Source organism: Peromyscus californicus, unplaced genomic scaffold (genome assembly GCF_007827085.1).
Source record: "Peromyscus californicus insignis strain IS unplaced genomic scaffold, ASM782708v3 Scaffold_6__1_contigs__length_162567912, whole genome shotgun sequence".
Lineage (NCBI taxonomy): Eukaryota > Metazoa > Chordata > Mammalia > Rodentia > Cricetidae > Peromyscus > Peromyscus californicus.
Genome location: NW_026294584.1, coordinates 123161890 through 123175391, shown reverse-complemented (window position 1 = coordinate 123175391; position 13502 = coordinate 123161890). Strand labels below are relative to the sequence as shown.

Sequence of the window (13502 nt, the reverse complement as noted above, 5' to 3'; positions counted from 1 at the left end):
AATTAGAAATCACAGTCGTTCTAGTCCTGAAATGCAAACTCACACAATCTTCCAGATGCCATGAATGAGCAATGATTCTACTTAACAAAAAAGAAAAACATTGGGCTCCACTCCAAAATTACACTTCTTGGGAGGTCAGTCAACACTGGCTGGTCTTTCCTTTCCCAGAAGTCCATGATATTAAATCTCAACTACAAATGTTCTCTTCTGGCTTTCAAATTGTTTCACAGGAAGCAAGTGTCTTCTCTCTAGCTAGGTTTCGAGGAGTTTCAAGGAATCACTTTTTGATCTTTTCTGGTTTTTAGAATAGGTCACTAGTCTCAGGTGATAATTTAATTCCCACTTTATTACTTACCCCTAAACATCCAAGTTATGATTGGATATTTAGACCAAATCAAACTAGACTGAGCCAAGCCACAACACAGTCAAGCCCACTCATTCACTGGGTAAAGTTCTAGATTATGAGAAAACACCATGGAGACCTCTCCACTGCTGGAGAAGGGCCTTCTGTCCTAGGAGCTCCCTAAAATCGACGGGTAGTTGTTCTGTGTTTTCTGAATGCGTCTCTTTAACTCTTCCAAATAAGAAGTATGCCTTGCTCTCACCCCAGAGTCTAAACAGAATTACCTGGTTCTCGTGGCAAGGCCCTTGGCAGTACTCAGTCAGACTCTCCAGGGTCTGGTTGATAAGAGCTACGTTCTTCTCGTTGATGTAGAGTCCGAGGAGACCCAGGCCCCCGGTTGTGCTCCCACAGATGCAGTCCAGAAACTGCAGTGTCTCACACACCAAGTTGTAGTTGGTCTTGTTATTTTGGCAACGAAGGAAATTCTGCAACAGGGTATGCGAGAACAAAGGCAAAGAGAAGAGGGCAAAGGTCATCCATCCTGTTACTTGGATTGTCTCTAATAGGCTGGCATCCTGGACTGGTCAGCTGCTATGAAGACAGGTACAATATGGGACAGAAGAGTCTCCAGGGCCCAGGGATGGTCAACCTGTGGCCCTGGTCTACGGCGATAACCCTGTGGCTTTTTCTCCAATGTGTCTGTATGAGTTTCAGGGAAGGGGGGGGTGATTCTCTTGGATATCCACTTCAGGTTCTTTAGATGTGAATTCTCATATTTCCATTTGTCCTTTTAACAAAATTAATCTGGGTATATATGTACATGTGGTGGACATGTTCATGTGTGTGTATGCATGCATGCATGCATGCATGCGTATGGGTGCACGTGAACATGTGTATATTTGTGTATGTTGGCCAGTGGTGGGTATCTTCCTTGACTGCTCTCCACTTTATTGAGGCAGAGTCCCTCACTGAGCCTGGAGTTCACCAGTTTAGCCAGGCTGGCTGCCCAGTGAGCACCAGGGACTTTTGTGTGCTGGGATTACGGGCATGCACTGCTATGCCTCGCTTCTTACATGAGAGCTATCGATCTGAACTCTGGTCTTTACAGTTGCATGACAAGTGTTTTACCAGCTGAGCCATGTCCCCACCCCTCTGCTTATTTCTTCCTTGACCCTTGCCCACCACCTTCTTCCTGGGTGGTTAGTGGGTTGTGGTTATATTTAAGGATGATAGAGTGGAGCGTGTGCTGAACACACAAGACTAGTACAAGTACAGTTCACCACAAAATGAGATGTTAGAGCTGGCGTTAGGGCTTGGAGCTTAGCTCAGAGACAGAGAGCTTGCCTAGCATGCAGAAGGCCCCTGGTCTACCATTGGCACTGAAAACAATCACCTCCACCTCACCTCCTCTACACACACACACCCCCGCCACCCACAGAGTTTGGCTGCAGATAGGTCCCAGGAAGAAAACCCGGATTAGCTTGTTTGATCATTTCCACTACTAAATCAGGGGTGAGAGTGAGTAAATACGTGTGCATGTGTGTGTGTACATGCATGTGTGTGTTCATGCACATGTGCCTGACTATGTATTCTCCAAGAGACACACAGCAAGATCCACCCTCAACAAGGTATGGAAAGCCACCCCTGAGTAACCCTGTAAAGCTGGGGGTTTTGATGAAGGGGCACTTGTCTGAGACTCCTGCAGTGAGGCACAAATCAACTACAGTATTCTTTATCTCAGAGTTAGAAAGTGGGCAATGTTCACACCAGAAGTTGGGAAGTAAAAAGATAGAAAGGCAAAGTGGACATAAGCTTTGAAGTGGCAATTCCACTTCTGTCCACAAAGTATGGACTGGACATTCATGAGAGCACTGTTTACAACAGCGGAGAAACAGAAGCAACCTAAATACCCACCAACCGGGGAGCAGCTAAAAAAACCAAATACCCATAAGATTCTATATTATGAGTGAGAAACATTCAGTAGGTCTTGGCATGCCAACGTGGAAAGATCTCTAGGTCATACTGTAGGTTACAAAAAGCAGATTTATAATCATGCAGATTACTGTGCAATACATATTCAAATTTGTACCAAAGGGTCCTAAACCGAGTGAGGAGGGGAACAACTCTCTGTGGATGGAAGAGACACAACTCTTTCATTTAAATACTTACCGTCATTAGAACACTTAGGAGGTGGATTTATTCATGTGTGACTTTAGCAACAGAAGCACCACGAACGCACAGGTTAAAAGTGGGTACGTAGACAGATGGCTGACTCATCAGCCCACCCACCCCCCATCCCCCATTTAACCTCAGTCCTTTTTACTCAATAACATGTGTTCTACTTCTGGTAGGATACAGAGGAAGGACAGATTACTTAGGAGTCCTACTCTGTGGGTAAGTGACTATTTTTGTTTGTTTGTTTGTTTTTTGGTTTTTTTTTTTTTTGAGACAGGGTTTCTCTGTGTAGTTTTGGTGCCTGTCCTGGATCTCGCTCTGTAGACCAGGATGGCCTAGAACCCACAGAGATCTGCCTGGCTCTGCCTCCCAAGTGCTGGGATTAAAGGCATGTGCCACCGCTGCCCGGCTAAGTGACTATTTTTTAAAGGGCTACAGGAAGCCAGTGGAGGGTTTCACCCAGTTTCTCCCTTGCTACGATAAGTAAAGTGCTGTCTGTGTGAGGACCTGGCAGGGCCCTTAACATGCAGGGGTAGAGGGGCCTCAGCCTAGGCATCAAAAAGACATGGATGCTTAAGATGCGAACTCACAGCACCCCTCTGAGGCCCATTATGGTGACATCACTGTTCCCGGTATATTCCCCTCTGCTGCATGGCGTTACTGCTCCTACCACAGTGTCCTCTGGCAGCAGCAATTAACTCCTCATTCTCTGAGCACTCCACTTTGTTGCCTTGGGGCCCCTAAACAGTATTTCCTCTGTCTGACACACTCTCCTGGCCTCTCCTCTGACTTCTCTTCCTTCAGGATGTAGTATAAAGTCACTTTGTCCAGGAAGTCCTGCCTGCCTCTGAGGCACCCCTATCTTATGAGACGGGAGCCTAGAAGGATGCCTTTCTGTTCTCTATGCACCAGGTGGGCTGTTCAGACTCCAAACTAGAGAGGTCCCTCGGCACCACTGAGAACCACAGCCACAGCTCCGAGCTGTGGGCAGCTTACACATGGCTGGTGACTAATAAGTGCTTTACTAAAACTAGTTGCAATAATCTGAATTCAAGTGAGTGAATAGAAAAAAGAACAAAGAAAAATGATCAAATTATCTGTTTATGGAGTCCCCACTGAACGCCATCTCTAATGGTTTTTGCGAATGTCTACCTGAACTCTCCCCCTCCTAACTCAGATCTATTTCCTCCTGTCTTTTACAAAAACAGACAGATACTTTTCACTGAGCGGCCCAGGGAAGCTTTGTCAGTCCACCTTTAGCACACACCACTTTGTCCTGTCAGCATGAAGAAAGCCTGGTCTTTTCAGGAGGACAAAGGGTGGGTAAAGATGGGTGAGGAAGGGAAAGATTTCAGGCCTGTGTGCATGTGGCCTCTGGCCTTTAACCTGGGGAAGGGGAAGCTTTGGCTGAGGCTCAGCAAACACTCAAAACCACCCAAACTGGTGAAAGGGCAGTCCTCCATCAGGTTTCTGAGTAAGCAGGGCTTGCTCAAGGCAGCAATGGCCCATTTGGCGGGGCCGAATTCGGTAGCTTTCTCTGCACTGAACATCTACCAACAGGAAAGTCAAGGTTATAAATACAAGAAGCTGGCACAAGCCCAGAGACCGCTGTCTCAGAAGGCTGGGGCTTCCTCTCTCTGAGCAGCTCTGTATTTCCTTACACAAGAGAGTCGACCACTCCTGCCTGGCAGTCGTAAGAGAAATTGCCAATGCCCTACCATCTGCCCAGGGACTCTGCCAACGGGTGGCATTCTGAGGAGGTACATCCCACTTAATGCCATTTTGAGAACTGCTTTCTCACAAACACAATGCCAGTGGAACAGGTTTCCCCCTGATTTGTGGGGAACTATGCCTCTTTCGTTTGACCATTTTTTTAAAACTGATTTTAAAATGACCACACGGAGAGGAGTTTCATACAGCACTTTCATACATATCGTAGGAGTTTTTTAAACGATGAGTCTCACCTACCCTACCCCTATCAAAGCACTGATCCAGGAGCACCACAGGGCCCTGAAGACACCTAAGGTTCCCAGGAATGACCCCCATGCCCTCTAGGGCTCCTACAAGATGAGGGCTGAGGGAGGGAGGCTCTGGGACACTCTAGTTTCCACCCTCAACAGGGCAGTTTTACTCTGTTCTGCTCAGCGTAGTCCATTTCTGCACAAGTTGTCTTCAAACAAAGGATTCAGTGGCTAAGAAAAAGGTGTCTAGAATCGCCTAATTGGAAAGTCCTTATGTACCTTCAAATGGTGATTTGCTAGGTCTTTTTAAAATATGTGAATATGTGCTGTGCGCGCGTGCGTGCACACAACACACACACACACACACACACACACACACACACACACACACACACACACACACACACACGCTGTTTCCCCCCAGAGCAGTATAAGGACCTCATTAAAAGCTACTTCTCCCCAGGGATCCTTAGGGCATAAGGTGGAGGGAGAGTTATATGAAAAGAAAAAGTGTAGGCCTATAATTCTGAAGACTTCCAGTAAGAAATAGTGAATTTGTGCAGTTAAAGCCTGGTTCTGTTCTCCCACTCAAGGAACACAGGCCTGGGGGAGAAGGAGGGAGAGAGGAAGGTGGAAGACAGTCAAGTCCATGAAACAAGAAGCCAGCTCAGAACCCACCTATCAGCACTGTCCCGTGACATGCAGGGAGGGTTCTACTCAGGGCAGCCTCAGTTGGTGGGCTGGGGACTCGGCAAATCTTAGATGTGCAGACCCTTACAGCACTTAGCACGTTGTACTGCAATCTCTGGTTGGCACTAGTGGCTCATCTGAGGGATGAGTGAAGTCTAGTCACCATTAGTGCTGGGTGCTGAACAGGTGTTCTCCAGTATAAGCGACGTAGGACCACACATGCATATGAGCTGCTGCCACCCATTTCTCCTGTGGAGCCTAAAGTTGGTGGTGGCCAGCGACACCATACGGAAGAACAGTACAGAGTACTGATCCCTATGCTTAGCAGCACAGCGGGACCCCTAGTCACAAAGATGCTACCGCTGAGCTGCCTGGACCTAGATTCCTAGGGATCACTCACTCTTCCCTTAGTCGATCTCCCCCATGACCAATGAATGAGGCAGGTTGGAAGGGAGACAGAGGGACAACTGACATCACCATGAGACGGAGGGATAACCGCCAAAGAGACAATACCCAGGCCCTGGAGCTTTGGGGAAAGGAACGCTTTGTTTTACTTGAGTCAAGTCTCAGCAAGTGGATCTGGGCCTCAGGTGTCTAAGTCTGAAGCAGTAAAGCTTGAGCAACAGGCAAGTAAAGGGTCAGCCAGAGTCCCACACCACATGGTGACAAGGTCACACCCAGAATGTCAACATCTGAAGTGGACCACTGACTACCACGTATACCTTGACATACAATGGGTCAACATGGCCAATGGTAGGTCTTATGTGGAGTTCCTTCATTTTTAGGTCTGGTTCCCAATTAGCCAGCTGATGACCCGTTAGAACCTAGACACTTTTCAAAGTTCAGGGTTTTTAGACCAATTAGATAAAAATAAAAACAATCAGAGGTGTTAATGTTAAAGACTTCTCCTAGTTCATTTCGTTGTTCTGTATCACTCTTCAACAATGTCCTTTCTTTATAATGGAGGGTGGCTGGGGCAACAACAAAGGGTCCAGCCATAGTCCCTTGGTGGATAAAGTCAGCAATGTAAACATTGAAAGGTGGGACCTTCCTCTTGCTAGATCTGGCCTGTGCCAATTCCTCTCACATCATCACCACTGAAGCACACAGAACTATCAATGCAGACTTGTTTGGCTTAGGAAGAGACATCCCATCGAAGAGCTGCGCAGATGCACTTTTCCTTTCCCTCCTAACAGCACTCAAGCAAGGAGGGGCGGGCACCCCAGGTTCAAGAGTTGACAGGAAAGCCAGGCAGGACACCAAGGACCACATGCTCCAGGATGCTTCTCTTGGGTAGAGATTGGGAACAAAGAGGCGGATCTCTGGAGCACACCCTCCACCCTTTCTAAACAGTCTTTGTAACAAGAAAACTGCAAGGGAGATAATACCTTGTCTCTGTCTGAGAGTCTGGTTAATATCATAAGCTCTAGCTCCAAATGTCTAAGTTCAAGTCCAGCTTACTAAACTTCTAGAACATGTATTACACACTTCTCTCTCTCTCTCTCTCTCTCTCTCTCTCTCTCTCTCTCTCTCTATATATATATATATATATATATATATATATATATATATATATATATATATATATATATATATATATAAAATCTCCCAAACACTATACTGTCCACTATGCAGCACACAACTATAACATACTTAATAGTCTATATCTCTCCAATTATTACCTGAACATCTATTGGCACTGGTGGCAGAGAGTGGCAGGCTATAAGACATACACACACAGATACTTACGCACACTAACTACATATGGATTCAATATCCCTAATGAATGAGGCTTTTGTGTCTGACCTTGTGGGGACACTGTGAAGACAGGAAGGGACAGATCATCCATTCATATTTTCATTATCAGTCAACCAGAAAATCAGTAATGCTGGATCTTCAATTCAGACAAGGTGGTCTAAGTAGGAGGAGCTGAATCATGAGAAGTGGGACACCATGGTGCAATCTACCTCACACTCCCAACTATAGGTGTCGAGGTCTCCAGGGACCTCGCCTACAAATGTTGGGACTTCCTGTGCTACCAATCACTTACAGACCTTAGGGTCCTCCAACCCAAGGCTTTTACCTGCAGAAGTTAGATTCCCCAACCCAGAGCCCTCTCCTGAAGGCCACAGGGTCCCCGTAGTCTGGCTTTGCACCTGTAGGTATTTGGGTCCTCTGCATAGGAACTCTCTTGAAGGTCTCTAATTCCCCACAGCCTGGTCTCTCTCTAGGTCTCAGGGCCAGCCCAGCTCAGTCTCTCACCTGTAGATCTCGGTTGTGGTTTTCACACAGGAGCTGCAGGAAGCGCAGGATGGGCTGCATGATGGTGATGACCGCACTCATCTCTAGGTCATCCTTGGTTTTGTCGGTCGTAGCCTGGGTGCCCTCCCCAGACTGGTAATGGTCATCAGGGTCGGCCTCCCTCCGAAAGGTGGTAAAGGCTTTCCTGGTGGCAGCAGATGCTTCCAGGAGCTGATCCCGGACCTCTTCTGTTATCTGTGTTGTAGGCTCTTTGGCTAAAAGGCAAACTTGTGACAGTCAATACTGCTACATCCACACAAGTTCTATTTTCTATACTCTGGAGGACAGTCAGAAACCCAGGTTTCTGCATTTGCTAGGGATCTGTAAGATTGGCAAGAACAACTTGATAGTGCTTTTGAGATGTCATTCAGGTTTGTGTTGTGCTATAGAGCAACAGTTTTAGTACAGGAATTGCCGACCTCATAACCTAAGGCTCTGAACCTCAGCTTCTTCCTCCCTAAAATAGGAGTACATTGATGACTTCTAGAAGGCTCCTGGGAGACTTGATGTAATACTAATCACAACAGCAATTAATGTTACTGAAGGACAACTGATTGACCCCTTGCCAAATGCCAAGAAACCATGAGTAAGCATCTGTGTGTATTATCTTATCTGGTCTGAATGACCCTATGAAACGACTGTGGCATCACAGATGTGAGAACAGACTGCATGGGTTCTGACACTGGCTGGGTAGTTTACAACTGTACCTGTGCCTCAGTTTCCTTATCTGTAAAATAGAGATAATCATTTTATCTAAGTACAGGGATAACTTGAGCTTTATATGAACTGACACAGATAGGTAAAGAACTTTGAACAATGCTTGGCTACACTCTGGATCTAGGAATGGCTTCCAAAGACCCATGTGTTAAAGGCTTAGGCCCAGTCCGCAGTGGTATGGGAACTGATAGAACCTGTAAGCGTTGGGGCTTGGTGGGAGGTCACAGGTTAGAAGGAAGGGCATGTCCCTGGAGGGGACTGTGTGACTTTCTTGTCTTTTCTGGTTTCTTCTGGTTCTCTGCCATGAGGGGACTAGTTTTAACCTCTGCTATGTGCTCTGTTGGTTATGTGCTGCTCTGAGGCAGGTCCCAAAGCAATCAGACTGAGACCTCAATTACTCAGACAGACGTTTCCTGGTCCTAAGTTTATATGCCTCAGGTATTTGTTACAGCAGCAACAGAACACTGATTAGTGCATGCCTGGTTCATACTCAGTACTCTGCAGGACTCAGTAGCTTTTTGTTTGTTTGTTTATCCTCTTTATTCCACTAGTGGTTCTCGAATAGAGTGGTCTTTTTTTGGAGGGGGGGTCTTAACTGTATCCAGCAGCTAATTGGAAATGCTGGAGACATTTTTGGTTGGGAGTGCGGGTGTGCTAATGGCATCTAACAGGCAGAGGTCACAAATATTGCTCAACATCCTATATCCTCTGCAAGGGACATTCTCCAAATGTCAACTGGTACTTGATTGACATCTCTAGTACTAGCCTTGAGAAGTAAAGCTCAGAGTGGTTAATTAATTTGCTCGAGGCTGTTTGACTCCTAAACTTAGGGTTTATCACTCCTCCACTGCCCCCACCCCGACCCCACCCCAGGGCATTTTTTGCAGGGAGATTATAGAGGAAAAGTTTACAGTTTGGAAAAATAAAGAGAGGTCACCTGACATCTATGTATTTCCTCAACTTTCGCTAACAATAAGCAGAAAAGCACAGTAAAAAAGTTATTCATGGATCTTAACTGTGACTGCCAACTTGAGAGGATTTAGAGTTGCCATGGAAACACACCTTTGAGCTTGTCTGTGAGGGAGTTTCTAGATTAGGATAACTGATGTACGAAGAAGAGTCCCGAATGTGAGTGGCACCATTTCCTTGGCTGGTGTGGAGGACTGACTGAAAGGGAGAAATGCTTCGCACCAGCACTCAGCCTGCCCTGCTTGCTGGCTGTGGGTGCCATGTGACTGGCTGCTTCCCACTCCGGCTGCCCTGCCCTCCCATCATGATGGACTACAAACTCAAATCATGGTCCAGAATAGGGCCCTTCTGCCTCAGGCTGCTTTTGCCACAGAAATAACAAAAGTAGCTAACACAACCCATACAAATTAAAACTGTGCATATATAGGAATATTCATGAACTGATTAAGCATGAAAGACCTTCCCAGGTGTCGGGCTTTGTCTTGGCGACTTAGAAGGAAGACATCATAAGCAGAGTGGTGGCTTTTTTCTAAAAGCCCTGGTCAGAATGCATCTCTGGAAGTCATGGAAAGCATGCAGCAGAACAAAGGGCTCCTGGGCAGGCTCCGGTCCCACCACCCCACAAACATTATTACCTTTCTTCCGGGATGGGGCATCCCTGTCCACTTCATCGTCTTTCTTTTTGTTTCCCAAGTCGCTGGTGTTCACGGTCACTGTTGCCTTGATCTCCTGCTGGGCCACCTTCATTCGGTCATAAAAGACCTTGAAGAACCTCTCTGATTTCTTATCTTCCGTCAACCGGCAGAAAAAGGAGTGCTGCCGTGGAGAAAGGACAGAGTCTCAACACCCTGACAGGCCCGTGAAACGAACGCATTTAAGACCCCCCCCCCAATTAAATGGGGATCCTAGGCAGTCACTCGCCTTACAAATGACTGAGGACTAGATGGGGGCTAAATACCACCACATAGTCATCCTCTGGGGTTTAAGGCCTGAGCTTTTCAACATGGGACCTTCCAAAAAGCTGCTGAACGTGGAGCAGCCTCCCCAGGCTGTGATTCAGCCAGCGAAGAACCGCTCCCCTCACGGCTCCCCAACACATACGGCAACTCCACAAACAACCAAGAGGGGGTTTTAGTGACCACGGCACCGAGGTCATCCGTCCAAGACTCCGTACTCCTGGGCACATCCCTACAAACAACGAACGGAAACATGCCGTCTGCTCCATAGGGCTTATTCACAGGGAAGGATGACCTGGAGTCCACAGGCCAGACAGCGATGTGTGAGTCAAAGGTGCTCAGGAAGGTATTCAATGGCATGACAGGAACTTAGAGGAGGGTGACAGTGGGTGGGAGCAACCAAAAAATCTTCAAGAAAAAAGTGAGTTTCAAATAAGGCCTCGCAGGATAGGAAGGAGTAGCTAGACGAATTACCAGGTAGCCTGCCTCTCGGATGTGCATTTGTTTTTGGCCCCATCGCAAGCAATAGTGTATATTGTTGATGGGAAAACACAATATGGTGTCTCTCCTTCATTTACGAGTGCTCGTTTTCACCCCCTTGCAAGAATCGCACTGTTGTGAGTTATTTACATAAAAATACAATACGTTCGTTTCCAAAGGAATGAGACACAGCTCCAGACAATGTACTTCCTCCTCTCAGGAGTTCTTTCTGTCTGTTTCATACCTGATTCTGGCAAGATGGAAGTTCCCACCCAGGGGAGCCTTAGGCTTCCAATGCTGGAAAGCACTATTTCAGTCCCAAAGTCCCCTAGCTCTTACATGTATATCCCCCAATTCCCAACTCAGCATCCCACAGAGCCACAGAGTTCCCATCTGCTACCAGGCGGTTGCAGTTACCCTGGCTCTTCTGGCCACTGACAAACCATCGTGACCAATATCTGTCCAATGTGCTCATGCACTTTCTTGCTCGAGTCCTTTTCGTCTTGTTCATTGTTCTTGATTTCTGGTTCATTCTTGTATACAATACAGGATTGGCCTCTCCTTTGTATACTCTCGGATTCTGACTTTTCCCTTCCAAGCATTCCTGAGTGGCTAGCCCCATCTCTACCCCCTGGACCGTGTGGTCACTGAATCCTCTAAGACCCTGCCTCTTCAACGAAGTTCACACCTGGAGTGTCCTCCACTGTCCTTTGCTGCCTTTTGATCCTTTTCTGGTTTCTTCTTATGTCATCCAGTCGCCCACCTGCTACTGTGACCCTGTCATGAGCTGGGCAATGTGTCAAGTAAATGAGAAACAGGAGTGAACCCAATACCACCCACCATGAAACTGGATGAGGAAAGGAAACAGTAACTCAAGTACCCCCCCCCCCCCCCAGTAACCACTTAAAGGCTTATCCTTTTGTCCCGAGGAACGAGATCCAAGGGTCTCCTGGAAGACAGCTCTGCGGCAGACGATTCCAGTGCTGGATCTTTCCATAGCTAGGCCCTCCTCATCTTTTGATCTCACCACTTGGGTTACTTCCTTTCTTAATGAAGGCACCCCTAAACAAAGCCCAGGTCAACTGCTTCTTTTCAAAGGCCCAGTTCTGTTCTCACTGGAGCTAGATGCTCTGAAATCTCACTTGTGTTTACTGTCCACCTGCTCACTGGCTTGTGCAGAAGCATAAGCTCTGTGAAGGCAGGTGTCTTAGCCCTGTGACCAGCAATCACCTCCACAGCACCTTGATGAGGCTCAGCATAGAGTAGGCACTCCACAGACATCTGACAGAAGAATGTCATGAACCTAATGTTCTGTTTCTTCTTTTGACTAGTTCCCCTCAGTGGCTTCCTTCTTACATTCAGCAAACTTGAGAAAAATAAATGCTATCCAATAAATAAATTCTGAAAAACTGCTTAAATATCAAAAACCAAGTTCTAATGGTTCTCCCTAGCTGGAGCCAACACATCCACAAATAAAATGAGCCACGAGAGGATGAAGAACCAAACCACAGCTGCTTAATTCCTGAGACTGGCCTTCCCATGGACACAGGCCATATAACACCTTCCCACACTCAGGCTCACAGGAGAGGCTGCTCAAGGGAGACTACTGGGACTCACTTGAAGGCAAGGCCTCAGGACGATTCATGCAGTTACCAGTCCAGCACAGGGCAACTTTAAAAGTATTTGGGGACAATCTGGTTATTCGAGAAAAAAAAAAAAGTACTTCAAGTAAGAAAATATATAAGTAAACGAAGCCTGTCATCTGTCTTCCCCAACAGTGAGTGGTGGCACACAGCTAGCCTGCTGCAAACCACAGCACTCAGCATCCAGGGGGGTAACCCAGCCGATGTCAGCTGATACCTGCAGGGTAAGGGAAGCTCTCCTGAAATGAGAGAAGGGCAAGGGCTTCTGTGTTAAGTCTGCAACTGGCCACTCTGTTTATTCTGCATTATTTATACCAATCCTCGGTCAGCTCCTCATGGACCTGAAGCAGCTTTATGAAGAGAACAAGAAAAAGACAGTGACTGAAGAAGGTGAGAGATGCGTATCCCCCCCACAGCCCGTCCCCTTTCAGCTATGCATTTTCTTATCGAAGGGGAGAAGTGTAATCAGTGCCTTGAGGGAAGCTCTTCCAAGGTGTGGGTCTCAATCCCCGGTCCCTCACACACTCCCGCCGCTCTACCCGGGTGAAAGGGCTGCCACTGTACATGGAGTGCACAGCCCAGGCCCACTGCCTGGCTTTAGCTCCTCTACCGGGGTCACCCTAGAAAATAACGGTCTCTGATGTCTTGCTCTCCTCATCGGCAAAATGAGTATAGTGACAGTATGGTGGTCTTGAAGTCCCAGAGAGAGGATCAGAACCACTCTCACAGGCGGTCAAGGTCACTGGCTTCTTCACCAGGTACCAGGAGGAGAACCCTTTTGTAGAGCATCTTAACCAAGGACCTGACGAGTGTTAATTCTCAGGACCCCAAAAGACAACACATGTTAAATATGTTAGCACACCCCAGACACAATTAGGAAGACTGTGACCTCAGCAGAACAGCCAGGTGGAGTGGTTTAGGGCATAACGGAGCACAGGCTCAGGCTCTCAGAAAGACCAAACTACACAAAGACAGCTGGAAGACGACTTCCGGCCTCTCAAAGGAAGTGGTGGCATCTTCTGTAAGAAGGGAAGTGATACTGACGGCAGAGAGAGTGAAGAAGTGGGGCCTTCTATCACACAACGAGGTGCACCATGTGGAGAGGACAGATGTGGAGCCACTCAGAGCTCTGGGACAACCTGGCAGAGCCAGCTAGCGCCATTCACTTGCCTTCTCCCTGGTGAGATCCAGACATTAAGAGACTGGGCCCTTCTCACGCCTCACAGGTCTGCTCGCTCATCTCATTAAACCTCCTTCTGAGGTAACC

At 47.3% G+C, this 13502-nt stretch overlaps 1 protein-coding gene across 1 annotated transcript in view; it reads right to left on the bottom strand.

The window, feature by feature from the left end:
• Itpr1 (inositol 1,4,5-trisphosphate receptor type 1) overlaps positions 1–13502 on the bottom strand; it is a 344324-nt gene that overhangs the window by 70750 nt on the left and 260072 nt on the right. Inside the window, exons 45-47 of the mRNA XM_052719669.1 lie at positions 9792–9972; positions 7432–7685; positions 628–828 (exon numbers count right to left, since the gene is read on the bottom strand). Of these exons, the coding sequence (XP_052575629.1) occupies positions 628–828; positions 7432–7685; positions 9792–9972 (636 nt within the window). The remainder of the gene's footprint in view (positions 1–627; positions 829–7431; positions 7686–9791; positions 9973–13502) is intronic.